Raw genomic sequence first — 27,583 nt, 5'->3', positions numbered from 1 at the left:
GAGATATATCCAAGCCACAGTGTCCCTTATTGATCATAAACATTTGTATCAATATTTTATTGTAAAGGCTCTATTAATAGCCTAAATATGGGCAGCCTGGGTGGCTCAGTGGTTTAGTGCCACCTTCGGCCCAGGGTGTGATCCTGGGGTCCCGGGATCAAGTCCTGCGTCGGGCTCCCTGCATAGAGCCTGCTTCTCCCTCTGCCTGGGTCTCTGCCTCTCTTTGTGCATCTCTGTGTCTCTCATGGATAAATAAATAAAAATAAAATCTTAAAAAAATAGCCTAAATAATAGGTTGATTCCTATAAAGCCGAACATTTTTTAAAGCATAGGTATTTAGTGGGCGAGAAGCTAATACACTAACTTTGAAAAATCTTTATGCAGGATTGGCTGAACCATCCTTGGTGGCAAAACACGAAGACAGTTTGTTTAAGGATTTGTTTCAAGACTACGAAAGATGGGTTCGTCCCGTGGAACACCTGAATGACAAAATAAAAATAAAGTTTGGCCTTGCACTATCTCAGCTAGTGGATGTGGTAAGTGTGCCAGGCATCACATGCTGCATTTCAGAGGTTCCGGGGGCGCCGTGGGCCCGGGGTGGGGGGCAGCGAGGGTTTCCAGGGGGCCGGGCAGGGAGGAGTGATTGCCGCAGGCACCGGGATGCACTGTTTGCATGACATTGAGGAGTTTACAAATAAATCACTGATCTGGTAATTATTGTAGGTTTATTTTGAATAAGGTCAAAGATAGGAAACATTTTATATGGAAGCTTCTCATTACATTTTTTTAAAAATATGATTTTAAAAAGTCAACATTTTAAAGAGGAAAGAGTCCAAGAGTAGAGTTGTATATTGTTAGGACAAAAAGCGTCTTGGCCCGTCAGCGTTTCAGTCTCACGCCTCAGACACGTCCGAGGCTCTGCCGCGTGGCGCCCACCAGGGAGCGTGGGTTCCCTCGCGACAAGTTCTCGCCGTCCTGAGACCCTTCTCGAACCCAGAGCTCGTGCCAACGTCGACATTAGTTTCTCCTTGTTCTGATCACGGCAGTCACTAGCCCTTTCCCTGATGTGTCCCCAGAGCCCACAGTGACGGCGACGGTTAGAGACGAGCCTTTATTTCCTAATTAGAGAAGCAGTGAGGATGTTTGTAGAGAGCTCTGGGTTCGAGAAGGCTCTCGGGAAAGTACAAACGACTACAAATAAGGGAATAAAGACTGTGTTTCCACCCCCTGGAGATGACCCATGGTGACATTTTGCTGTATTTCTTGCCAGTTGTTTGTGTGTAAATTTTCAAATTGGGATATTAATTTTGACACAATGAAGCCTTTTTTCCCCTCTTGTTTTTTGTTCCCTTACAATTTTAAAAACAGTCTTAAGGGATACCTGGGTAGCGCAGCGGTTTGGCGCCTGCCTTTGGCCCAGGGCACAATCCTGGAGACCTGGGATCGAATCCCACATCGGGCTCCCGGTGCATGGAGCCTGCTTCTCCCTCTGCCTATGTCTCTGCCTCTCTCTCTCTCTCTGTGACTATCATAAATAAATAAAAATTAATAAAAACAGTCTTAATTCCACTGTGGGCACGCGGTGTCCTATTGGCCTCAGGTGCCCGGTCTAGTGGTCAACACCGCCCAGCACCCATTTCTCTCCTCTTGTCACATTAAGAGCGTTGCCTGCCTCGTTCCATAATCTTCATACATAAATATAATTTTAATGTCTATCCGACGTTCCGTTTATGACTTATTTAAATATTCTATTGTTGGCAGAAGTTAATTCCCATTATTTCCTTTTATAAATGACGAGTGTATTTGTATTATTAATGACAAATGCCTGAATTTGGTGGCTGCTGACTTTACCGTCAGGTCACAAAACCATCGCCCTGCGCCCCCCCCACTCCCCCCTTCACCCAGTGGCTTCTCTGCCAACGGCGCCGTGTCCTGGGGACAGCCCTGCATTTGTACTTCTGGGTTGTGTCCCATCGTACGTGGTGCTGACACGTAACAGATGCTTGGGACCTGAGGTCTCCTTGCGTCGGGCTGTGCCCCACATTTGGGGCCAGTTGTGAACTTAGGCATCACTCCTTTATCTGTGTTCCCATGGAGGACACGGGTGCCGACTGGGTCCTAGCCTCTGGTGCACAATTTGTGTGCGTTCACATTTTTCTGGGGAAAAGGTCTATCGTTTTCATTAGATTCTCAAAGCTGACCTGCTGCCTTGTGGCATCATGGGTAAGAGGTTTACCAGAACTTTCCCCGTTATTCATGACTGCATTTAGGGCTTTAGCCCCGGGGGTATGCTGCGCAGTCGGCACTCACTCTGATGCTGTGTGACTTTGGGGCAGACAGTAGGGCCGCTGCTGTGGGGCTTAAGCTCAGGAGCTTGCCATTCTAACCGGTTCCCACCAGCCGGGGCGGTTCCACACATTCCCCCCCTGGGCTGGTTCCTCTATCTGTGTGATGAAGGAACTGCACTAGATAAAATCTCCAGGTCATTTCCTTTTATTTTTAATTAAAACAATTTTTCTTAAAGATTTTATTTATCCATTCATGAGAGACACACACAGAGAGGCAGAGACACGGGCAGAGGGAGACGCAGGCTCCCCTCCAGGAGCCCGATGCGGACTCGATCCCCGGACCCCGGGGTCACGCCCTGAGCCGGACGCAGATGCTCGACCGCTGAGCCACCCCGGGGGTCCCCCCAGGTCCTCTCCAAGGACAGGTGACCTTTGGAACCATCGTGAAAGAGTGACGCCCACGCTGCACTCCCCAGATTGTTCCCGAGTTGGACTTCAGGGCCTCTGTCCTCTGCCCGCTCCTCTCCTGGGCCGCCCACCTGCTATGGAAGGCGTCCCGCCAGGCCCTGGGCCGTCTGAAGCCCTATCCTCCCTCCCAGCCTATGGGTTGCGCCCACTGCTGTGCATGTCCCCACCCGGTGTTCCGTCCTGCCAGTGGGTGTCTGTGGTTGGCACCTGGCGATCACCTGGTCTTGTACTGGTCCCACTGGCTCCGTGGTATTTCAGGGAAAATGACGGAAGTGATGTCACTTTAATTAGGCCTCGAAAGCTCAGTGACAAGCCGGTCTCAGCAAAGCTCCATCCGGGAGGTGTGAGCAGCAAGTGGCTGAGACCCCAGCTCGCCAGGAAAGTGGCCGTGCAAGCGCAGGGCAGTGACCTCAGCTCGGCCAAGGTCAGCGATGCGGCCCTGTGCTCGGCGGGGCACAGAACACTGCAGGGTTCCAGCCTGGGGACACGCGGGAACAGGTGTGACTCCGGCCCCTTCCCCCATTTCGGCCTCTTCTGCAATCACCGCGTGTGTCGTAGTTCACGGCGATTCACAACTCGCTGTCCGCTTCTTCCTTCGAGTGCCAAGTGCGCGGTGACGCTGTGCTTGTTCCTTAGACCATGTCTCGGGTTTGAGGACGTAGAGTAGCTGAGTCCCTGAACGTTCCATCCAAGATGCCAGCGTGTCCTGCAGGGCAGTTTATCTGAAATACAGAGCATGTTGAAAGGAAAATGTGAAATTAGGCTGGAAAAGTGATGCTGCTTTTCCAGAGACCTGCATCGATGAGCAGGATGTAGGTACGGTGTGGATGGGGGTGTGTGCAGGAAACTGAAAATCCTTATTTAAAGCATCACTGTTTCTGTACTTGAAATCAGCCTTATTTAAATTTTTGTTTTACAGGATGAGAAAAATCAGTTAATGACAACAAACGTCTGGTTGAAGCAGGTGTGTATAAAATTCAAAAGGTCACCCACGCGGTCACTGGTGCTGCGACTGTAGGATTTTCAGAAACACAAGCAGGTGGTCTGGCGGACGGGCAGGATGCCAGAGGCTCTCGTATCCGACCAGGGAGTCCTGGGGTGGCTGCTGTCCTGCAGGCGCTGTTTCCCGGGCAGAAGTCCTGGCCCCCGGGAATGTCTGTCTCGTGGGGGAAAGGAGCTAGGAGGCTGTGTTGTACCTTAACGCTGACAAGCTCGGAGGAAAGCTCACTGGGAGCGAGGGCGAGGTAGTGTCAGAGATGTACTTTTAACCAGCACAGTTGGGGAGAGCATCACTCAGAAGGTAATGTCTGAGCAAGGAGAAGAATGAGCCATGCGAGTATCTCAGGGAGAAGCGATCCAGGCAGAGAGGGGCCAGCAAGTGCAAAGGCCCTGCGGCTGCCGTGCGCCTGGTGTGTTGAAGGAGGAGCAAGCAGGCCAGTGTGGGTAGAGGTGAGTCAACTGTGGGGAGGTCAGAGAAGCAGGGGGAGGCCCCCGGTTTAGCAAGCACCTGGGCCGCTGCCAGGATTGTGGCGCTTACTTGGAGTGAGACGGAAACAGGCAATCAATTATTCTTACGCACGTAGTCCCTTTTGTAAGAAGGGCTCCTTTTTCCTCTGGGCCATCGGACCTCTGTACTCAGGTGCTGCTGTGTCCTTCCCTTTGCTCTTCCTTTATCAGCCCTAAGTTAATACCCACTACTGGTTCCCCGACCCTAACTCCCAAAAGGCACACCCCCTTTTGTGGGGGTGCGTCTTCGCATGATCACAGAATGTCCCTGTGTGGAGGCTGGACAGGTGTTCACCTCTGTGGAGGGTGTGATGAGTCCCGTTCCCCTGGCATGGACCCGTCCAGCCAAGGACACTGCAGCCGGCTCTTCCGTGGCCAGGCCAGAGCCCTGGGTGTGTCCTCGGGGGGAGGGGAGCAGGTGACACGGCTGTGAGCACCCCCCCACCGCCCCCACCACGGTCCTCATCTGTGTCTCCCAGCACCAAGGCTGCAGACACTGGAGGGGGGCTGTGCTTCCACACTCAACAAAGACACGGAGCTGAGTTTTCTCTAGGGCGAGTAGAGATGCTTTTATGTCTGGAATTTCTGGATTTGGCAAAAAGCATAGTTTCTACTATGCTTCACGGTCGATGTCATTGCAATCGGCAGCTGAGGCTGTCGTGTTTGTTCTGAAGGAGTGGACGGACGTGAAACTGAGATGGCGCCCTGGTGACTACGGAGGAATAAAAGTGATACGCGTCCCTTCCTGACTCCCTCTGGACCCCAGACATCGTTTTGTTTGATAAGTAAGTCATATTCCAAATTCCGCTTTATGCTTTTAGAGGAAAACTGTATTTCTATTAGGCACTAGTGATTCTTCCTTTCGAAAACCGTCCAGCTGTAAGATCAAATGACTTGATCTTATGTGTTTTGCGAACCTGCAAATAGGGTCTGTGGATCCTCACCCCCCTTTTGAGGTGTTCTTTTGTCCTTTGATTTTTAAAACTTGTGAACCATCTGGAAAGCGCAGAACAGTGTATGGAAGTTGGGGGGTGTCACCCCTAATCAGTCCCGTTATCCCAGCCCTTGGGGTTGTTACCCCATCCCAGTTCCTGGCCGTGTGCTTTATTGGATTCCCATTGCTATTGTGAAAATAATGTTTTTGAGGGATGAGGAACAGGAGAGGGAGGGTGTTGTGCCCTTGTCCAAGATCACACAGTTGCATGTGGCGGGGTGGGGTTTACACAGGCAGCCTGGCATCTCTGTTCAGCCTCCTACTTAACAGACCAAATATTGGGCAGATTACCTTCCAGATTTGGGGATACTTAAAAAAATAGTTGAGGTCACACTTTATGTTTAAATGTGCTTCTAATTTTGCTTAAATACTGTATTGTAATTATCCAGTGACGGGGGGTGTGCACTCATCTTTATAGGTGTCCTACCCATGTCTATTTTCAGGATGGTTTTTAACTTGGAGAACAGATAATTCTGGGATCGAGTTTCAGTTTTTCTAGGATCACCCCAGAGCAAATCTGGGAATTTGTGCTTACCCTAAAGCACTTTGGAGTATTTGCAAGAACGCACTTGGCATGAAGACAGAGCAAATGCTGTGTAGAAATATTCATCTCTAAATACCGTTTCCCTGCACACTTCTCCGTATGTTAAGAGGCAAGAGGCTGTAAGGTCATAGAGGACATAGTTTCCCAGAGCATCACCTTACTCCAGGCCCCTGAAGACACTTTTGCATAAACATGAGTCTAGCAAAAGCCACATGAGTTTTAGGATAAACAATATTTCAAAGAAATCTTGTGTCGGTAGACTTCCCCAGAACATGAGTTCGCGGGGCAGCGGGGCTTAGAGGCACGGCTGAGCACTGATGCTCTTCCCTGCCCAGGCAGCAAGCACCCAGTATTTGTTGGCGGGGAATAGCGCCGTGTGGGGCGTCGAGGCACGTGGACTCAGCAGCTGGCTGCTATCCTATTGTTCAAATAGCCGAACTATGTTTTGTGAGTAAAGGGAAATCTTTCGGCCTCTAAAATCTCATGGTCCTGTGAAGTACAGGTGTGATCATCAGTCATGGGGTCCATGTGGAAGGAGTCCAGGTCTAGGAGGGTTGTCTATTTAGGGAAGACGGCCGTGAGACAGGGTCCCCTACGTGCAGCGGGTGTATCTCCTGCATCACAACCTACAGAGCATCTCATTGGCTGGGCTCCCCCCCACCCCCCAGCCTGTGACGGGCCTGCCAGGGCTCCCCGGTCTCTGTGCTGTCACGTGCGTGTGTTTATTTCAGTGCCGACGGCCGTTTTGAAGGAACCAGCACGAAAGCGGTGGTCAGGTACGACGGCACAGTCACCTGGACGCCCCCCGCGAACTACAAGAGCTCCTGTACCATAGATGTCACGTTTTTCCCATTTGATGTCCAAAACTGCTCCATGAAGTTTGGTTCCTGGACTTACGATGGATCACAGGTCGATATCATCTTGGAGGACCAAGACGTGGACAAGAGAGACTTTTTCGACAACGGAGAATGGGAGATTGTCAGCGCCACCGGGAGCAGAGGGAATAGGACGGACAGCGCCTGCTGGTACCCGTATGTCACGTACTCGTTTGTGATCAAGCGTCTGCCTCTCTTCTACACCTTGTTCCTCATCATACCCTGCATCGGGCTCTCGTTTTTAACAGTGCTGGTCTTCTACCTCCCTTCCAACGAGGGCGAGAAGATCTGCCTCTGCACGTCAGTCCTGGTCTCTCTGACTGTCTTCCTGCTGGTGATCGAGGAGATCATACCCTCATCTTCCAAAGTGATCCCCCTGATCGGAGAGTACCTGGTGTTCACCATGATTTTCGTGACTCTGTCCATCATGGTAACCGTCTTCGCCATCAACATCCACCACCGTTCCTCCTCGACGCACGACGCCATGGCACCCTGGGTGCGCAAGATCTTTCTCCACAAGCTCCCCAAGGTGCTCTGCATGAGAAGCCACGCAGACAGGTACTTCGCCCAGGCGGGGACCGGGGGCGCGGGGAGCCCGGGGGCTCCGAGAAACACGTTGGAAGCCGCGCTTGATTCGATCCGCTACATCACCAGGCACGTCAGGAAGGAGAACGACGTCCGTGAGGTCTGTGACACGTGGTGCTTACGGATGCTCGTGCGCCTGCAAGGCCGGGGAGCTGGTGGCTCGGGTCGAGGGTGGGGGTGCGGCCTGCTGCCGGCGGAGAGCTTGGCCTCGTCACCCGCGGGGGCGTCCCCAGGCCTCGCTTCCCAGGTCCCCCAGCTGCTCCTACCGTGTAGAGGAGTAACAATCCCGCCGTGGTCTTGCGGGGTTGCTTTCACTTACCTACCTTGTGTCTGAGTCTGTGCCAATCCGGAGGTACAACTTGGCACGATCATTTATCACAAGTTATTTTTTAATGAGTGAGCCTCGTGTAGGCTTTATAAACATCACCGAGATATTTTTTTTCTAGAATATGTCTTTTTGTTGTTCATTTACAAGAGAATGTCAGTGAAATTAAAAGCAGTCAGGTATTCTCGGTGTCATCTATCATATGTCAAAGTGTTCATGTGAAGGCTTAGTAACAGCGCTTAAGAGTATGCTTAATTTGCTTAAAAATAAAAATTCACATAAAACTTTATTAGGGAAAGATAACTCATTGACTTCTTATTTAAGATTTAAAATATAAAAAAAAGATTTAAAATATAAGAATTGAACATGAATACATTCTACTAATGTAATTAGATTTTCTTTCAAAATGTCAAATTTCAGTCTTGTCACTATTCTTTCTCTTGTGTAATTTTTTGAAGCTATGAACCTAGTGTTTTTTTTTTTGTTTTTTTTTTTATGATAGTCACAGAGAGAGAGAGAGAGAGAGAGAGAGGCAGAGACACAGAGGGAGAAGCAGGCTCCATGCACCGGGAGCCTGACGTGGGATTCGATCCTGGGTCTCCAGGATCACGCCCTGGGCCAAAGGCAGGTGCCAAACCGCTGTGCCACCCAGGGATCCCAAACCTAGTGTTTTTATAATTGAATCTGTTTTGAATATTCCCATGAAAATTATCTGAATTCTCATTTCTGAAGCCTTTTTTAAATGGAAAAATTTGTAGCAGGTGTGGGAAGCATCAAAGTAAATCTGGTAAAATCACAGCCCTCCCCTAGAAGGAACATATAGACATATATTTCTGAAAACCTTTTAATGCTTGTGGACTTACAAAGTTTCTATTTCATGGTAGTATGATTAGTTTATGAGGTCTGAAGCGATCGATGGAGACTTAAAACATATAGGTGTTAGTTGAATAATGATTTGGATTGAGATGGGATTTTTTTTTTTTTAAAGATTTTATTTATTCATGAGAGACACAGAGAGAGCAAGAGGCAGAGACACAGGCAGAGGGAGAAGCAGGCTCCATGCAGGGAGCCCAACACGGGACTCGATACCAGGTCTCCAGGATCACGCCCCGGGCCGAAGGCAGGCGCCAAACCACTGAGCCACGCAGGGATCCCCTGAGATGGGATTTAATGAATGTCTATAAAGTGTTATTATGCATAAGGGCCAGGGCCCATCCCCCTGGAGCCAGTAAATAGATTTTATTTTCAGGGAAAGTAGAGTGTTTACAACCCCCTGAAGTCCACATTATCCCACAACTGGGGGGCGGAGCTCCCGTGGGGGACCTCCTGCTTCACAAAGGCAGGGGTGAGGGCAGTCCCTGGAGCTCAGGGGCTGGTCTGTCTGCCCTTCCCTTGAGGTCGCTCACAACTGCGGAGCTCGCTTCCTGCTCAGGCTGCAAAATGAGGGATGAAGTGAGGTCCAGGCCGGCAGATCTGAATTCATGAGTTTAGATTAAAATGACCCCCAGGGAATCCAAAACTAAATAATGCAGGTTGTGGGGTGGGGAAGAAGATTAACCGCTAATAGTTATTATTCCGAACCAACTTTTAATTTGGCTTGAAATTAATTAGGTTCAGGCTGGATTCTCTTTGAAAACTAAAATAAGTACACAGCGGTGGGCAAGAACAAATAACAGAAATAACTATATAATAAGAATCAAAGAGATTTTAGTTTATTATAAAATAAGTAGTATATTCCTGATTTTTATTAAAAATCTATCAAAATATGCCACTTGTAATCTATGACAAATCCAAGTGTGAATTAATAGACTGCGTGGCATGTCTGAAAGCTTGTGGAGTCCCTGCCGGGAAGTGTGTCCTCGAGCTGAGCGCAGGGTTCTTCACTGCTGCGAAGTGGAAACTCATCTCGCCTCTAACCTCGTGTGTAGTATCTTAGGGTAATCGCGCAATTTTAAATCATGTATTTAATGTATGTGTGGTTTTTTTTTTTCTTTTTTTGCAACAGGTCGTTGAAGATTGGAAATTCATAGCGCAGGTGCTTGATCGGATGTTTCTGTGGACTTTTCTTCTGGTTTCAGTGGTTGGATCTCTTGGGCTTTTCGTCCCTGTTATTTATAAGTGGGCAAACATCATAGTCCCGGTTCACATTGGAGATGCAAATAAGTGATGCTTCCCAAGGGGCCGTAGTTACCAAAGGCATACGTAGCTGTGGACACTATAAAGTTAGAAAATGTAAATTGTGCCTAAAATTGGATGGCAGCCTTAGCAGAGTAACAGTTGCTAACATAGGTTTATCTTAATAGACTGTCCACTGGAACATTTTACCTGCATGACTGAAGCACTTGCTGACTCCACATCTGGTCCAAAAATAGCAGGAGAGTATATGAACTGTGCTAGTGAGAAAATCACATGTGGATCATGGCAAATAACACCCTTTGTAATCAAAAGTGAAGCTCATCTTTTGATTGTGTCAGAAAACTCCGGTTGCATTTGGAGATTGATTTCAGAGCTTTTCCTGCGTTTGGTAAAGGTACACATTTTAAGTCTCTGTCCTGTATCCGTGGGGAGCGGCCGGCCTTCGGCGTGGGTTCTGCTGCTGTGCTCAGTAAGCGAGCTACGTGGTTTGATCACGACTTAATGTGATGCTGAGTTTCTATGACTGACATTTTCAAAAATGGGAATTCCTTTAAGGCTTACTTTTTTCCTTAGCTGCTCCAACTGAACAATTATTGTATTATTTTTGTAGCTTGCTGTCCATTACAAAATCATACAATAGACAACCCCTGTGGACATGTGCTAATACCTCCTTAACATTAATTCCAAGCCCTTTGTCTACATTTTCCACAATTAATCATCTTCTGTATAAATTGTAGCATTTCTGTATTCTTCATCTTAGAACAGTCCTCTGCAATTAAGTGAATCCCAGTTTTAAAACTTAAAAAAAGAAAAGTCTATGGATACTATCAAATTGTACTGTGAAGAAGCCATCCTCCGAGATGAAAGGTGGTTTCTAGGTGGTAGAAGCACCTCGCTACACGTGGGATTCCGTGGTCCCAACAGTAGCAGCGCTAGAGCCTTCCGGTTGCGAGGGCCTGCAGAGGTCACAGCCTCGGCCTCTCACTGCGTCACCGTCCTCAGGACGGACGGTCCGTCCCAGGTGAAGGAGCCAGACTCTGCATCTCGGTGGCGCGAGCCGCTGGGCCGGGGAGAGCACAGATGAAAGCGCTGCTGCCTCTGACGCAGCTCCTAGCTCCGGAGAGAACCAGTGCCTTCTGTCTAGTGGTAGCCGTCCGGGGGCGAGCCAACGCGGGAAGGCAGAGGCGGGCCTCCTCCCTGTGTTCGATCCCAGGCACACGCTCACGGTCATTTCACAAGTGATCGTTCGGTTTGAGGAGTGTGAATGCCCGGTAGCTATCTATCCCTGGTGCCTCCTCAGTCCGCGGTACTGTTATTTAAGGTTCTGTAAGGAAACACATTTTACAGAAATCTCCCTCTGACCTCCTGAAACACGAGTCACAGCCGCCTGCAATTTCGTCAGTTTTATTTCTGCAGCCAAAGCATCAGAATGACTGAGGGGGAGATCGAGCTGGTCTCCGCAAAGCCCCCCTCCTCGTGGCGCCTGCTCACCCGCCGCCTGCAGCACACAAGGCTCCACGGCAGCGGTTCTCGATCTGGCAGTTTTGCCCTCCAGGGGACACCTGGGTTTTGGAGACATTTTTGGTTGCCCGACCGGCAGGGGACCGGAGCCGTGTCACTGGCGTCTAGTGGGCACAGGCCGGGGGGCCTGAAGGTCCCACGATGTACAGGACAGTCCTTCGAGCGCCGCACTATCTGGCAGAAACACCGGTGCAGCCCAGGCCGGGAACTGCTGGCCAGGGCGTTGCCGGCCGTGACTGCGACGCCAGGCCAGCTCCTCACACGCAGGACCCAGGGCCGATGCGGGCTAGGGGCGCAGGCTCCGTGGTGGGGCGCGGCGGACCGGGGTGCTGGGGTCCCGGAGGCAGCAGGCGGGGTGTTGCTGAAATAGTCCCGAACTTCGAGGAGATTGCAGCTACCCAAGAAAACCCTCGGGAAACCTGTGATACTGACCCAAACAGAGGCTCGCATTTCTGAACAAGTTTTCCTGTTCAGTTAGGCCTCAACCACTCACTACAAACACGGAAACGGTTTTCTTATTTAGGCCACTTTTACATATTCTGTAGTAGAGCATACTACTTAACATTGCAGAAAAACTGTATTTTGACATTTCTTTACCAAAAAGGCTGCTTAAATTTTCATTCATCTATAATAAATACGCTTGACGTTTTTCCTGCATGAATCCTTTTTGATAAAATCTAGACAACTGGATAAATAAGCAAACCTTGAAATGCCACAAACAATGCTGGTAGCTTGATGATAGGAGATGGGAGAAAGCCAATAAAACTCTTGGAAGAAAACAGGAGAAATTCTTTACAACACTTGAGTTGGCAGTGATTTCTTGGATGTGACACAAAAGAGCACAGGTGACAAAAAACTGACAAACTGGAATTAATGAAAATTTAAGATTTTGTGCATCAGAAGACACTCCACAGGGTGAAAAGACAACCCACAGAGTGAGAGAAAATATTTACAAACCACATGTCTGATAGGAGGATAGCATCTGGAATAATTAGAGAACTCCTAAAACTTAACAAAATAACCCAAACAGCTCAGTTGAGAAATGAAAAAGGGCCCGAACAGACGACATCTCTCCAAAGAAGATGACACACAGCCCACAGGCACGGGAGAGGATGCTCAGCGTGACTCATCATCACGTAAATGCAAATCAAAACCGCAGGGAGGTGTCGGCTGTTATCAGGGAACCAGTGCTGCTGCGGATGCGGATGCGGGGACCGAGCCCTCGGGGAGTGCGACATGGTGCAGCCACGGTGCAAAACAGGAGGCTGTTTAACTTTAACTTCCGCAAAAAGTTAAAAATAGGGTTACTGCGGGAGCCAATCCACGGCTGGGCACGGACCCCAGAGAACGGAAGGCAGGGCCTCCAGCACGTCCCTGTCCGGCCGGTTCACAGCAGCACGACTGGTGGCAGCCGCACTGCGGAGCCGCCCAAGTGGCCCTCGAAGCCGCTACACACGCAGGAGCGTCCTCAGCCTTGGAGACAAGGACGTCTGACACCTGCTGCGACACGGCGGAGCCTTGAGGACATTCTGATCCATGAAATAGGCTGGTCACAGAAGGACAGACCCTGCGCGTTGGCTCGTGTGGGGCAAGGTAGGCGAGGTCCTACAAGCCGAGCACCTGGGCGCGGGGGGGGGGGGGGGGGGGGACTGCGTGGCAGCGCCACGGTGTGTCCCACCAGGACCTGCGCGCCCAGAGAGGATGAAGATGGCAACAGCCGCGGATCCGTGCACTTCCCCACGGGAGAGCCGCCCATCCCCCCCACGAGAACGGCCCCCGGCAAGCGCTGGGCGCTCAGGCGTCGTCCCTGGCCAGCAGGGGTTGCAGAAACAGCCCCGCGGTGCCCAGAATGCACACCAGGATGAAAACCCACAGAAAAATGCGGTCGATGACCATGGCAACATACTTCCAGTCGTCCTGGATCTGAAAAACAGAAATAAACGCTGTGAAAGAGGAAAAAATAAAGCACGACAGGAAGGCAGAGTGAACAGGGTTTCGGTACTGAGCATCGGATACACACGCGGCAGCAGAGCCGCCCTGCCGCCAACACGCGAGAAACCTCGGGTCCTAGTGGGGTCTGAGGAGCGCCACCATCCTCACGTTTCTCCTCGTGCGCTGCGAGAAACACGTGTAAACTATTCACGGCTACTCTGCTGGGATCAGCGAGTTCCCAGCGCACTCAGCTGGCCCAACGGGTAGAGCCACATAGGGCCTGTGGCTCCTGATTTCGGGGTTGTGAGTTCAAGCCCCACATTGGATATAGGGCTTTCTGTAAAAAAAAAAAAAAAAAAAACCTACAAATTTCTTAACATATATAATCTATTTTTTTTCTTTCTTTTAAAAAATATTTTATTTCTTAGAGAGCACAAACAGCAGGGAGGGGCAGAGGGAGAGGGAGAAGCAGAGTCCCCACTAGGCAGGGAGCCCAATGCAGGACTAGATCCCAGGACCCCGAGATCACGACCTGAGCCGAGGGCAGATGCTTCACCAACAGAGCTCCCCAGGTGCCCCATACATTATTTTTTTCTAACCTGATTTCTAATTCATAAGGCTAATAAAGGCAGTTATTGACTTGTGCCCCTGTGGGAGGACTCCTGGACCTCGTGAGAGTAGCTGAAACAACCCACCCGTCATTTACCACCGCTTCCAGGTACTGTTCTTACCCAGTTTTAGTTACTAATTTCCTCTGAGCATCTGTTTCCATATAAAAGAAGCATAGTGGGGCAAGGCCATCTTTGTCATCCCCACGGCCCCTCCCCAGGTCCAAGCAAGCGAAGATCCTCTTCCCCTGTGAGGCCAAAGTATCACAGAATTCTGCGCAGTGATCGGAGAGGCTGAGAATCAGAAATAATTGCTGACAATAAAGTAAGAGATGGAAGAAAGCAGGACTAATAGCATATAACGCAGCTTTGGTTCAGGCTTGAAATAGGAAGGAGCATTGTGTGTTAATTATACTCCTAGACAACTCAGAAAGCAAGGAAACTATAATTGAATTGAAAAAGAGAGAACCCATGAATCAACTGATTTTGAAGAAATAATCACATAATAAAGAGGCAGCATGTGATTTAGTAATTTAATTAAGTGCAGTGAAATGGGGCCGGGAGACAGGAGACAAGCGTTTTCTTATGAGCTGAAGTAGATGCGGGCCCCTGCAGACAGCCTCAGCTAAAATTAGACTTGTAATGCCATGTTTGCCAGGTAGTCCATTCGAATTCCTGAGACTGTGGCTTGTAAGTGCCGCAGACGCACAATAGACCCTGTGATCCCGCCCCGCTGCGCTGCCAGCTACGCCCCGGTGGCTGCAGGCAGAGGGTGAAGCAGACACTGATTTCAATCCTAGTGTCTGAGAAATTGTGACCTCTCGTCACCTCGATTTGTCTGTAAAATGCAGGTACGAACAGAACTCAGCGTCCTCTATCCTGCACCCTCCCTTCCCACGACCCTCAGTTTCTTTCCCGCGATTAAGACCCTCTCGTGGTTTGTCTGCCTCTCTGATTTTATTTTTCCTTCCCTTCCCCTATGTTCCTCTGTTTTGCTTCTTAAATTCCACATATGAATCAAACCATAATTCTCTTTCTGACTTATTTCGCTCAGCATGATACCCTCTAGTTCCATCCACAGCGTTGCAAATGGCAAGAGCCCATTCTTCCGATGGCTGAGTCATGCCCCATCTACACTGCATCTGTATCCGTCCACCTGTCGGAGGCCATCTCAGCTCCCCCCACAGGCTGGCTCTCGTGGACACTGCTGCCGAGGCGCCCCCTCGGATCACCGCATCTGCGTCTACAGGGTAAATCCCCAGTAGCGCAGTTGCTGGGTCGCACGGGAGCTCTGTATTCGATGAGCCACCGACGTCTGAAGCTAATGCACTCTGTGTTAATTCGTTGACTTTAGATAGTAAAAACCAGCAGTGCTCGCTGGGCGGTGAGTGAGAAGACGTGCTGGCACGTGGCACCATGACGATGCCTCAGGATCGCCACGCTGATAGACCACCTTTCTCTGACTACGGATCCTCCTCTAACAGCAGTTTGCGGACCGCACCCGGTGCCCGTGAGCACAAGCTGCACCAAGAGCCGGCTGCGAACTAACTTGTAGTCTAGCTGCTAGAGTCTTGGAGGCATGATGATACGGGCCGTTTTCTGGAAACTTTGGAACTAATGATAACAGAGAAGCATCAGGCAAGATGCTGAACTAGCACAAGATCTTGGCTGGTTCTCTCAGCCTGGCCCTGGAACATTCCAGAAGCAAGAGGAGCCTTGTGTGCTGGGGGCTGGCCGCTCCCGGCCAGGTGGGGCCTCCCGAGGGTGGGCTGGGGACAGCTTTGGACTGTGCTCTTCTCACCCCCCATGCCTTGCATCTTTGCAGCCTGTCCACACCCCGCCCAGAGGGGCAGGTGCACGGATGACACTGTGGCGGAGGCGAAACGTCAGGAGGCCAAGCCGTCCCTTGAGCAACAAGGTCACCCGGCGGGAAGGAGGCACCTCTGAAGGGCCCTGGTCTAGTCTGAGGCCACGTGGGCCTTCTGGAGCCTCCCCAAACACAACCCAGCAAGGATGGCTGAACCCCCAGGAGAAGTGACTTTACAGGGCCTCCGACACAAACTACCAGTTGAAAGGAAATTCACAAGACAGGTTAAGGACTTAAATAAAACATGAGACCCGCGGAGATGACAAAGTATTAGAAACACAAAGTAGAATAAACAGGGTCACGGCACCAAATCAGACAAGTCAAGGAAAAGTCTGAAAACATAGGACAGCCAGCAGGAGGGACCGGCGAGGAGAGTGAGGGGGGGGCAGGTAGGGGAGGGGTGAGGGGAGGGGGCAGGAGGGACCTGCGAGGAGGGTGAGGGCGGGGGCGGGGAGGCAGGGCTGGGCCGAGGCTTCAGGCTCCATCGCGATGGGGGGGGGTGGGGAGCAGCCTTGTCGTGGTTTTCAAGTAAAAGAATGTCAAGTCTAGACTTTAGTCTCCAGCTGAGCCCTTACAAATGAGTGTTTCAGGCCTCGAAGCGCGTGGTCCCTGAATGCTCAGCCGCGGTCCCGGAGAGGTCGGCACAGGGGTGCGGGGGGGGGGGGGGGGGGGGGGCTGGGGGGTGGCGCAGGGGTGCGGGGAGGGGTGCGGGGGGCGGAGAGGGCGGCGCAGGGGTGTGGGGGGGACGGAGAGGGCGGTGCAGGGGTCGGGGGAGCGCGCTGAGGGCGCCTGGCGGGCCGGGGGCGGGCGCAGGTGCCTCTCGGGGCCGGGGGGGCCCAGCAGTGAGGACTCCGGGCTCCGGACCGGGTTCAGACTCGGCGGCGCAGAGCAGGAACCAGGCGGGAAGGAAGAATCCGCGGGGGGAGGGGAGGGGGCGACCTGCGGGCCCCGCGGCACCGGCACCGACGGGCGACCCGCGCCTCCCCCAGCAGCAGGCGGGCGGTGGCGGGACCAAGAGCCCCGGACACCCCTGCGCAGGCCGACGCGCACCTCTCCGGACCGCAAGGACGGCTCCACCGCTGGAGCTTCCCCGGAGCCCCCCGGAGCCCCCACCCCGAGCTGCCCCCGGAGCCCCCCCCAGGCCCCTGCTGGAGCCCCCATTGGAGCCCCCTCCGTCCCTGGAGCCGCCCCTGGAGCTGCCCCCGGAGCCCCCCTTCCCCTGGAGCCCCCACCAGCCCCCTGCAGGCCCCTGCTGGAGCCCCCATTGGAGCCCGCCCCCCCCCGCCAGAGCTGCCCCTTGAGCTGCCCCCAGAGCCGCCCGAACCCCCCCAGCTGCCCCCGGAGCCCCCTGGAGCCTGCTGTTTCCCGGACCATCCACCAAGAGCGTGTCCAGGGGGCCCCAACCCTGAGGGTTGATACAACCAAGCTCCTTACTGAGGAGACCAAGTGCGAACCCGCGGTGATCCCAAAAGCAGCCGCGGGGGGGGGGGGGGCGCACAGTCGTGCTCCAGCCTTGCAGTGAGGTTCTGGGGACCACAGGCCCTGGACAGGAAGTCTCCCAGGGAGCTGGCACCCACCACCTGCGGGCTCTGTGCGGCTGCACAGATTCCTGCTATTTCTGGAAGGACGGCGCCCCCCGGGGGACCCCCTGCTGCCAGTTTGCCGCTGACCTATCTTCCCGGCATCTCAGCAGCGGCTTCCCTTCTAGTGTCACTTTTACCAAGTGTCCTCCACTGCGGGAGCCCAGGGTGCAGCTCCCGACCCACGGCCACACACCTGCATCCTTCCTAAGCTTCTGGCTTGCTTGGGGCCTGGTGGGCGGGCAGGGCAGGGCAGGGTGCAGCGCCCGCAAGCGCCATGAGCCTCGGAGAGGTCTCAGGACCTCGCACTGGGCTCCACCGCTTGCTCCCACGGAAGTTAAACGTGTGCGGGCCTTGTTGGCCAGACTGCGGGGCTGTGATAGTCACCGCAGCACTCGTGGGTGGGGTGCGGGGACAGGCGGCTCCTCATGCCCCCACTTGCACACCGGCCAGAGCGGGCAGGGAGGGGCTGTCATCCAGGCCCATTGGGGCTAATCACCCACCCGAGCTTCGGGCCCCGAGGTCTGGCAATGAGCTCTTTGCTACTAAGCAACTTAAGGCAGAGCCAATTCATTTTAAAGCAGAGCTTCTTAGAAAATTAGGATTCTGATAACCTCGTGGGGAAACAGAGGGGTCAGGAGGAGCCGGACGTATAATATTAGTAGAAAACCTCCCTCCTAGTACTTGACGTTGGTTTCCGTGTAAGATCTGTGGAGATACAAGTTCACCCAATTAAAGACAATGAGCAGGAGAGTGTGAGGGGATGCCTCACGAAAGAAAGTACACAGACGGCCAGTAAGGGTCTGAAAAAGTCACTACTCAGCAGGGAGAAGCCAACTGGAACAGCAAGGAGGCACCAGCTCACAGGTGTTGGGGTCGGGGTGTGCGGTCCCGGTGCTCTCAGACAATCCGGGGCTGGGTACCTGCTGGCCCCGCACCCGGAAACCTCGCAGTATCCCCGAGGTTAAAGGTATCTCTCCGAAGCCCTCGGCCTACCCCACTGCTCACGTATGTCCAAGGAACACGAATGTAGATGTTCAGCAGGGCACACGGGTAGGAACACGGACGGCGCCTTTCCTCACAATAGCCCCAAACCAGAAGGGCCAAGTGCAGCAGCTGCGGGATGAAGCGGCAGCACGCGGCCCAGCCCGGCTGTGGACGTTACACAACAGGAACAACCAGGACAAACCTCAAAGACCTTTTGCTGAAGGAAGGAGGTCAGACGCGGGAGGATGTGTGCTGTGCAATTCCATTTATATAAGGTCCAAGGAAGGTAACCAGAGTCCAGGGGGTCAGGATCGGTCATGGTGGGGGGTCACGGGGAAGGGGCACTGGAACCACCCCCACGTCCTTACTCAGCTCAGGGTGACAGGTGTGTACACATAACACAAAAGAGGCGTGTACTTGGGGCGCTGGGGGCTCAGTCAGTGAAGCGGGTGCCTTCGGCTCAGGTCAGGGCCTCGGGGTCCTGGGGTCGAGCCCCGTGCGGGGAATTTGCTCCTCCCCCTGCCTCTCCCCCCCCACCCCCTTGTTGCGCTCACTCTGTCTCTCATGCCCTCTGCTAGACAAGACAAGAGGCATACAGCCAATGCCTAAGGGGGGGCAAACAGAATTGGAAAGTGACACCTGGGACGCGGCTGCCCAGGGCTGGGGAGGAGGCTAGTCCAGCGCCCTTTTCCGGCTCCTCTGCAACCGGGTCCCGCCAGGCCTGGGCGGGGCCGCACTGCCCGCAGGGATGCAGCACATGCAGGGACAGCTCCCTGGACAGGGCAGCCCGCTGGGCCCCGGCTCTAACGTCACCCACGCCAAGCGTCTGCCGAGGGGAGTAACACATCTTACCTCTTTGGCGTCGTTTTGTGCTTTCATGTTCTCGGCGATATACTTGACGCTCTGGATGGCTTCTTTGATTTCCGGTGACAGGGCCGAGAGGGATAGCGCGGCACTGATGGACTCAGAACTGGAGCTCCTGGGGAGGTTGGCGCTGAAGTTGGAGATTTTTATCCTGCGGTGGCGGCAGTGGCTGCATGCGCCGTCCTGGCAGGCGCAGCCTTCCTTGCAGCCTCTGGTCTCGGCGCGGCGGAAGCAGTTCAGGGTGGAGAGCTCTGCGTGGTACGAGGGCCTGGGCTTCTGGGCGTGGCCGTCGCTGCCTGCCGGACGGGTCATGAACATGACCCTGGGAAGCAAGTGCAGGAAGATGGTCTTCACCCACGTGGGCATCGTGTGCGTGGTCGGGGTTCTGTAATGCACGTTGAGCACGAAGACCGTGATGACGATGGACAGCGTGACGAAGATCATGGTGAAAAGCAGGTACTCGCCGATGAGCGGGATGACCAGCGAGGTGGAGGGGATGGTCTCGGTGATGACCAGGAGAAACACGGTCAGGGACAGCAGCACGGAGATGCAGAGCGTCACCTTCTCGCCGCAGTCGGACGGCAGGTAGAAGACGAGCACTGTGAGGAAGGAGATGAGCAGGCAGGGGATGATGAGGTTGATGGTGTAGAAGAGCGGCAGGCGGCGGATGTAGAGCGAGTACGTGATGTCGGGGTAGATCTCCTCGCAGCAGTTGTACTTGATGTCGTGCTTGTAGCCGGGGGCCTTGATGATGGCCCACTCGCCGCTCTCCCAGTAGTCCTTGAGGTTCATGGAGGAGCCGATGAGGACCAGGTCGATTTTGGCCTTGTCGTAGGACCAGGAGCCGAACTTCATGGTGCAATTTTGGTAATCAAATGGAAAGTAGGTCACGTCGATCTTGCACGAGCTCTTAAAGATGGCGGGAGGAATCCAAGTCACCTCCCCCGTGTACTTGAGGAGAGCTTTGGTCTTGTCATCCACCTGGAAGTCCCCGACAGCACTGCGGAGACACATGCCATTACCACTGCTGCCCCGGGCCAGCTTCTCATACAGCCCGCGGCAGGTGCAAGGTGCCACCTGTAAAGCTGCCCCATGGGAGAGCTCACCCTGTGCGTGCTCGCCACCCAGCCACCCACTCCCGGGCACCTCCCTGCGCCCTCCAAGACTCCGATGTTTACTGGGACTCCCAAGTGCCATAAAGGGTCTGCTTCCCCTACAAGCACCTGGGGGGATGTCGTCCTTGAGGCAGGAGACCTTGGGGATATTTGCCCCTTCTGCCGTGGCTTAGACCTCGGACCCTGGTCAACACCTCATTCGGGCTCCGGCAGGCACCTCCCGTGTGCACACGGGCGTGTGAGGCCAGGCTGTGGGGCCCACTCCCCGCCGGTGTGACCCTGCTCTGCCCACCCCCACCCCCCACACCCCAGGGCTCCTCTGGGTCAACAATCACGGTTTCTGATTCTTTGTCTTTCAAATCCTGCACTAGGGCTCCTCTGCCTTCCATGTCCGGAGCTGCCCCCACTTCCTCCCCTGTCTACACAGAGCCCGACTGACCGAGTCGCAGGGACAGGGCAGTGGGCCCTGCAGGGGGACCCCAGGGCCCCGCACTCCGCATCAAGCCCCGCAGAGGGACCCACCCCGTCCACCTCGGGAGCTAGAAGGAGGACAACGGGCGTTTTGGGAGAGCCAAGCGCTCCGTGTCCCTTAGCCGGACCGCGTGAGACAGAGGGACGCGTCCTGCCAGTCCCCGCCTCCATCTCCGGAGCCTTGGTGGCCCCCGTGAAGACCCCAAGGCTCCGCCTCTGCTCCCTGCCGTGCGGTGCCCGCTTTCTTATGCCATTCCTCCCAGCTCTGGCTCCACGAGCCGCCTGGTGCCAGCCTCATCCTCCCGAAGGACCCCCGAGGCCTGCTTGGGGCCGAGAGGAGCCCCGGAGGACAGAGGCCCCAGGGCAACCTCCTGCGGAGCCCAGGCTCAACGAAACCCATGGCCTCGGGCCCCCATCCTAGGGGCGAAGCAGCCACCCTGTCCCTGGGGCTACGGCCACCCCAGGGTGGACGGCAGAGGGGCTGCGGCCGAGACTGGCCCAGAGTCCAAACCACTGGTTCCCAGGCCCGCTCCAGTCCAGCGCCCGCATCCTCCTGGAGGGGAAGCCAGCATGGGACCCCGGGGGTCCCACCCAGAATTGGCGGCGGAGCCTCGACCCCGCGGGGCCTGGGGCCCAAGTGAGGGGTTGCAAAACCACCTGTGCGCCCAAAGGCCAAACACCAGGGATCAGTGTGCCTGGGGGTTGGTGTCCGTTTCTGCTTGTTTCCGGGGATCCGGACCCGAAGGCCTGTCTGCCGGGCGGCAGCGTGCACTCTGGCCTCCGCCACTAGCAAGCAGGGGAGACCAAGGCCTCGGCGGCACAGCAGCGGCCAGACAGGGACTGAAAAGAATGACCTGAAAATAAATGGCCTCTGCCTCGGGGTGTCCGGAGCCAGCGGGCAGCAAGAGACGGGGTGGGAGGGGTCCGGGTGCCCTGCGAGGGGAAGAGGAGGCGGGTGGGTGCGCGACCCCGAGGGCTTGCTCTAGGGGAGCCTGAGCTTCGCGGGGGGAAGGGCATCGAGCCGTGTGGACACTGTCTCCGAATTCCCTGCAGTGGGAAGACAGGCAGCAGGAGGACAAAGGAAAGCCCCCTGACCACGTCCCCAAAGTCAGGTCATCGCAACCCCAGCAGCTTCAGAGTAGGAGTGTGGGGACCGGAGCGAGCGCGGGGGCCTGCCTGCAACCGTGGGGGGCCGGCCGGGTGGGGGACAGGGAGGTCCTGCGTCCCCAGGCCCCAGACACAGAATCCACCTGTGTAGAAGCCTTGGGAGGGGGAACAGTGAGATGGGGCCACAGCTTCCGGCCTGCAGAGAACCGAGAAGGTGGTGGGGTGCACAGAGGGCCTGCGGGCAAGGCCCCCGGGGCCGCTGCGGGCTCGAGGTCTCCCCCAAACTCCCTCCTCGGAGCACAGAGACCCACCTCCGAGAAAAATGCTGCTTAGGGTAGGACCCCGGTTAAACGGAGTCGGAAACGGGTTGAGAAGAGAAAGAAGATGTTCACAGGCTAGAGGAGCAGCACGGCAGCCGTGCCCACCCAGGCCCCCCCCCCCACGGCCCAGAGGTTCCCAGGCGTCCACAACGTTCAGCAAAGGCCACGTCTGCGCAGGAGCGTCGGCGGGGCTGCGGTGCGAGAGGCGTGCACGCGCGAAGCTCCAAGCCCCAAGCGGAAGCCCGCGCCCGGGGGTAGCCCCAGAGCAGGCGGGTAACCTGATTTACAGGCTGAGGCCACTAAGCCACGAGTGGGAGCCCACGGAGCGGCCAAGCAGAGGCTAAGCGCGTGGCTGGAGCGCAGCAGGTGAATCGAGACTCGGCGGCTGGGGAAAGAATCAGGGAGAGAAACAAAACCACCCCAGAAGCAAAGCCCGAAAGCAGCAAGACGCCATGGCGCGCACGGCCGCGGGCACCCAGGGAGGGGACAACCGTCTACACGGAGCAGGAACGAGAGCCCAAGAGAAGAATCGAGACACCGCCGGAGAAGTTCAGGGTGCGAGCACAAGGGCCCGAGAGGAAGACCAGCGCAGCGGAACAGATCTGTCCCGGGACCGAGGAAACAGCTTGTCGCGTGGCCGGGGCAGGGCTCGGGCGAGGGAAGCCGCATGTCCGGGACGGTCCTGCTGCGCTGCGTGGCCCCGGCGAGCCCGTCGGTGTCCCTTCCCCTCGCAGGGCCACCCAACTTCACCCGAGCACACAGATTTTCACAGCGACACCTCGTACCCGAAGACAGGGTCAGCGTTTCAGAGATGTTCATGGAAGCCGGGGCTCGGCCATGGGTTTATGTCCCCTGCCTGGTACCACAGGGGCTGCTGTGAGTCGTGAGGCTCGTCACCGTTTGTGCCCGTGTGTCCTCTGAGGGTGCCGTGGCCCCGGGCACGTCCCGTGCATGGCCATGCAGTGAACCCAAGCTCTAACTGGGAGGCAGGAGCTGCTGGGTCCCTCTCAGGAGACTCCCTGTGCCCTCTGCTCCTCGCCACACCCCACCTGCAGTGTCTCCCCGAGGCCCAGCTTTGTTAGGCTCATACCCTGATGCCCCCCGGCTGTTCGCCCACGGCTGCCAGCAAGGAAGCAGCTCTAACATTCAAATTATGACATTAGAATTTTTGCACATTTTCTTGATTCTAGCTTAGTTAGCAACGGTTCCCCACGCCGCAGCCACCTCCCCCGCGGCCCCTGGGTCAGGAGGCTGCTGGGGCTGCTCCTGTGCTGCAGACCAGCAGGGCCTCTTGTGTCCCAGTTGTGTGGAGACTCCATCTACAAACACAAGTTGTATGAAAGAAGCCTCGATGAGCGATGCTTTTCCTTGGAAAACCAGTAAAAACACCCAAGCCGAACCACGGCCCTCTGTGGAGTGGCGCAAGACCCTTCTTTTAGCCAGCGACTAGAAAGTGGGATTCGGCCGGAAATATACCTTCAGTCCTAATGGTTGCGACATATTTAGCGTCTGCTAATCCTGCACAAAGAACCTGAACTCAGAACATGTTTGCCCACGACGCAGCTTAGCTGTGGACACGGCCAGGTGCTCAGGCTGGTTTTGGAGGTGCCACGGTGGGCAGGCTGGGACCCACAGAGGAAGAGCCTACAAGACGCGGGGCACCAGAGGCAGGGGTGTGGGGCTCTCTGTGGTCCTGGCCTTCGGGGCCCATCGGCCCTGGTGGGGGCCCTGGTGGCCGGCTCCCCACCCCGGCCGCACCCTGGGACACTGCCCTCCCGGGTGTGGCAGGCGGCAGGAGTCAGGGTGTGTATCTCCGGCACCGGGCATACAGTAGGTGCTCAGTAAATCCCTGCGGCACTCATCCAGGCAGCCGCCCTGGAAAGGGCCCAGGCCGAGGGCCGCCAGCACTCACTTGTTGTACAGCACAATGTCTGGCTTCCAGATCTTCTGCGCAGGGACGCGCATGAACTCCGCCCCATCGTAGTCCGCGGGGTTCCACTTCAGCTTGTAGTCGTTCCAGATCTGCAGAGAGGCGGCAGGGGCAGGGGAGCAGGGGGCAGGGCCCACACAGTCTCCTCCCTCTGCGGGGGCCCCATCTCCGTGGTGCGGATGCGGGGGTTGGGGGGACAGCTCGGGCTGAGTGTGCCAGCCACCTCCAGGGCAAGCGGCACGGATCACCAGGGTCTTGTAGCCGCTGTGGGCGCAGGCCGGCCGGTCTGTGCCTGAGTGCCCGCGGTTTACACGCCCGAGTGGCTCTCCAGGGCGGCTGGGCACATGTCCCCCCAGTCCCGAGGACAGGCGCTAACCCTCCTTGGGGTTAAGCAGCCTGGTGTGGGAGGGGTTCTGGGGAAGGAGCCGTGAACCCGCTGGGGCCCGACAAGGGACGGGGCAAAGGCTGGGGGTGGCAGGCGCAGTGGGGGGGCACTGCACCCTCCTGGCCGCGACCGTTGCAGGAGTCCAGGGAGGCACTGGTCAAGGTGCGGACAGAGCCCCCAGGGGTGGGGCAAGTGGGGGGCCGGTTTCTCGGCCTCGCTCTGACAGGGGAGCCCGGAGCCCCTGCCCCCGCGCTACCAAAGGAGCTGACAGCATCTGATTCTACGAACAACGGTTCCTGCACGAAGGGGAGGAGATGGCGGGGGACAGCAGCGCAGGTCTGTGCCCGTCTGCTGTGTGTGGAGGTCTCTCCCTCCAGGCGGCACCGGGGTCTTGAGGGCCCGGCCAGGGGGACCACGCAGCAGTGCAGGGACCCCAGCCCAGGGGGCCCCCCGCAGGGCCAGTCGCCGGTCCTCCCGGTGGCGCAGCAGGTGCAGCGGTCACCATTAGAGGCAGCAGCGCGCCAGGCCCCTCACTCACTTGTTTCAGCCACAGGTTGGTCTCCATGATCTGGTTTACTTCGTCCTGGAGGAGGCGACAGCGACCGTGACTACAGACCTAGGCGGCTGGGGAAGGCTCCGCGGAGGACCACACCCCACGGCCGCGCCCAGCTCTGCACTCACCACCTTCACCAGCTGAGACATGGACACCTCGAACTGGATGATGACCGGTTCCGATACGTTGGCCACGGGCCGGATGATCTCGTTGTAATCCTCGAACAGCCGCTCAAACAGGCGGTGCTCAGCCTCGGAGGCCAGGGCCCCTGAGGGAAGCAGCCGTCACCCTTCCCTGGCCAGGGACACCACCCACCACGGTCTCACCACGGGCCTGTGGAGCTCCAAACTTCAGACGAGGCCCACTCCCCCCGAGTTACAGAGAAGGAAACTGAGGCCCATGAGACAGCCGGGGTCACACATCCAGGGGGAGACCGTGGTCACAAGCCTGGGCTGGAAGGTGGGTAGATCTGGTGCAAACCCTGCCCGGCTGCCTGGAGGCTGCGTAAGCTTGGAACTTGTTTCTTTACCTGTGAGCATCCATCGCCTCTGTCCACTCGGTGGGCTGCTAGTGGGGGGTCCGGGGTGAGAGCCAGCACTCCCCTCACCTGCTACGCAGCCCAGGTATGGCCACCACTTCCAGGAAGCACCATGGCCAGTCCATGCCCAGGGCTTGGTCCCCCGCTGTTGGAGCCCCACCCCGGTGCCGCCGCCCCTCCAGCCTGCCCAGCACCCTGCAGGGGGTTGGCCCCCAGCCCTCTAAGAAGCTGGGCGTCTCCGTGGCTCCGTGATCTGGGAGTGGGACCCCGGGTCCTGCTGGATCTTTTTCCGGCCTCATCAAAGACCTGACCGCCCCCCAGAGGGGGATGGAGGGGTGGGGGGTGGGGTGGGGAGGCCACCCCTTGGTTGCTAAGCGCCTGCCAGTCAGCTGCCTGCCTTCCCACTTGCAGGTCGGAGGGCAGGATCCCTGGGAAGGCTAAGCCAGCTTGCCTCACTTGGAATGGTCTTGCCTGCTGTGCCCCCAAACAGTGGGGTCCTCAGCCGCGAGGGGCAGGAGGTCCCCCGACACGTCCCCCTTCAGCCCTGCCCAGGCGGTGTCAGCCAGCCCCTGGCGCCGGGGCCCTCCTCCTGCCCGGGCTCCTCTCCCACCCGCAGGGGGCGGGCGTGGGGGGCGCGGCCCCAGGATCGCAGCGATGGCCCCTCCCGTAGGTGGCAGCGGCCTCCTCTCCCGCCATCCCCGGCCTCAGTTTCCCCATCTGTTGGTAGCACGAGCGCGTGGGCTGGATGCGCAGTGGAACCGACGCCCGGGGCGCCCACTCCGTAACCCCCGCGCCTCTGGGTGGAGGGGTGGCCGTAGGGGAAACGGGGGCCCCCCGCCCTCGCCCCTACCTGGCGGCAGCAGCACCAGCAGCAGCAGCAGCGGCGGGAGCAGCGGGACCCCGGCTCTGCGCGGGTGGCCGCCCATGCTCCCCGCAGAGTCCCGGGTGGCTCCGGCGCAGCCCGAGGAGAGCCGGACGGTGGGGGGGAGGGGCGATGCTGGGGCGCGGGGCTGGGGCGGGGCGCGGAGCTGGGGCGCGGGGTGCAGAGCTGGGGCGCGGAGCTGGGGCGCGGGGTGCAGAGCCGGGGCGCGGGGTGCAGAGCCGGACGGTGGGGGGGCGCGGGGCGCGATGCTGGGGCGCGGGGCTGGATGCGGGGCCCGATGATGGGGCGCGAGCCGGACGCCAAGACGCGGGGCGCGGAGCTGGGGCGGAGCTGGGGCGCGGGGTGCAGAGCCAGACGGTGGGGGGATGGCGCGATGCCGGGGCGCGGAACTGGGGCGCGGAGCTGGGGCGCGGGGCTGGTGCTCGAGCCGTCCGCTGGCCCCTCCCGCGGGTGTGCGCGGAGGCTCGGCTGCTGCGCGCGGCGGCGGCGGAGGCGGGGCGTGCGGGGCTGCCCGGCCTCCCTCCCGCGGTGGAGCCCCCCCGCACCCCGAGCGCCGGCGGGGGGAGGGCCGCGGGGCGCAGGAGAGGCAGGGACACGCCCTCCAAGCGGGGCTCGGTCCGGCGCCTTAAGGACGCGCGAGGTCTCGCCGGCGGGTACTGCGATGCCTCGCGCGGTCCTGCTGCGGGGGCGCGGCTGGGGCCGGGGGACGCCCCCCGTGCGCAGCCGCTGGTACCGCTGGGGATGGAGGAGGGGCTGCGGGCCCCGGGCTGTTTGAAGGGCTCCTCGTTAAGGAGTGAAGAGAACGAAAGACCTGAGGCTGCGAGGTGCAGCCCGGGAGGCTCCTGGCTTCCGCGCCCCCCACCCGCGGCGGGGGCACCTGCGACTCAGGCCTCTCTGTTATTCCCAGGATGGGTTGCTTTAAACCCAAACCAAAGGAGACCTTTTGCAGGACTCAGTAAATGCCAGAATTGGGGCCCATCTCTCGGGCCCCTTGTAGCGCGTTCTCATTATCGAGGTAAAAACCCCTAGATTTGAAAAATATTGCAACTCAGGTATGCAACCAAGAACTTGTATCCAGAAGATATAAAGTACCCTGAAAACTCAGAAGTAAGAGTAGATAGATATGAGGGTTTTGTTGGGGGTGAGGCAAGTGTTCTGAAACTGGATTATGGTGATAAATTTACTAAAACTCCTTGAATTA

At 56.7% G+C, this 27,583-nt stretch overlaps 2 protein-coding genes across 2 annotated transcripts in view; one reads left to right on the top strand and one right to left on the bottom strand.

Annotated features, from left to right (window-relative positions):
• CHRNA5 (cholinergic receptor nicotinic alpha 5 subunit) overlaps positions 1-11,891 on the top strand; it is a 34,609-nt gene extending 22,718 nt beyond the window's left edge. The window contains 6 exon segments of the mRNA XM_038555927.1: positions 385-536; positions 3,676-3,720; positions 4,937-5,008; positions 5,010-5,047; positions 6,532-7,360; positions 9,591-11,891. Of these exon segments, the coding sequence (XP_038411855.1) occupies positions 385-536; positions 3,676-3,720; positions 4,937-5,008; positions 5,010-5,047; positions 6,532-7,360; positions 9,591-9,752 (1,298 nt within the window). The 3' untranslated portion in view covers positions 9,753-11,891.
• On the bottom strand, positions 9,276-26,471 carry CHRNA3 (cholinergic receptor nicotinic alpha 3 subunit). Its single transcript, XM_038555926.1, has 6 exons — positions 26,350-26,471; positions 25,090-25,229; positions 24,947-24,991; positions 24,006-24,115; positions 19,069-20,080; positions 9,276-13,165 (listed from the first exon to the last, which is right to left on the bottom strand). The coding sequence occupies exons 1-6, from the start codon at positions 26,423-26,425 to the stop codon at positions 13,037-13,039; spliced, it is 1,512 nt and encodes a 503-aa protein (XP_038411854.1). The 5' UTR covers positions 26,426-26,471; the 3' UTR covers positions 9,276-13,036.
• Between the last annotated feature and the right edge of the window lie 1,112 nt (positions 26,472-27,583).

The sequence above is a fragment of the Canis lupus genome, chromosome 13 (assembly GCF_011100685.1).
Source record: "Canis lupus familiaris isolate Mischka breed German Shepherd chromosome 13, alternate assembly UU_Cfam_GSD_1.0, whole genome shotgun sequence".
NCBI classification, from domain to species: domain Eukaryota; kingdom Metazoa; phylum Chordata; class Mammalia; order Carnivora; family Canidae; genus Canis; species Canis lupus.
The sequence above is the reverse complement of the archived record's forward strand: the minus strand, read 5'-3'. Positions and strand labels throughout refer to the sequence as shown.

Excerpts from the sequence above, each read along its gene's own strand:
- CHRNA3 (XM_038555926.1), bottom strand. The coding sequence starts at position 26,425 with ATGGGCGGCCACCCGCGCAGAGCCGGGGTCCCGCTGCTCCCGCCGCTG. Across the intron at positions 25,230-26,349 it reads GCTGGTGCTGCTGCCGCCAG|GGGCCCTGGCCTCCGAGGCT; the intron begins GTAGGGGCGAGG and ends TGCTTCCCTCAG. Across the intron at positions 20,081-24,005 it reads GACATTGTGCTGTACAACAA|TGCTGTCGGGGACTTCCAGG; the intron begins GTGAGTGCTGGC and ends GTGTCTCCGCAG.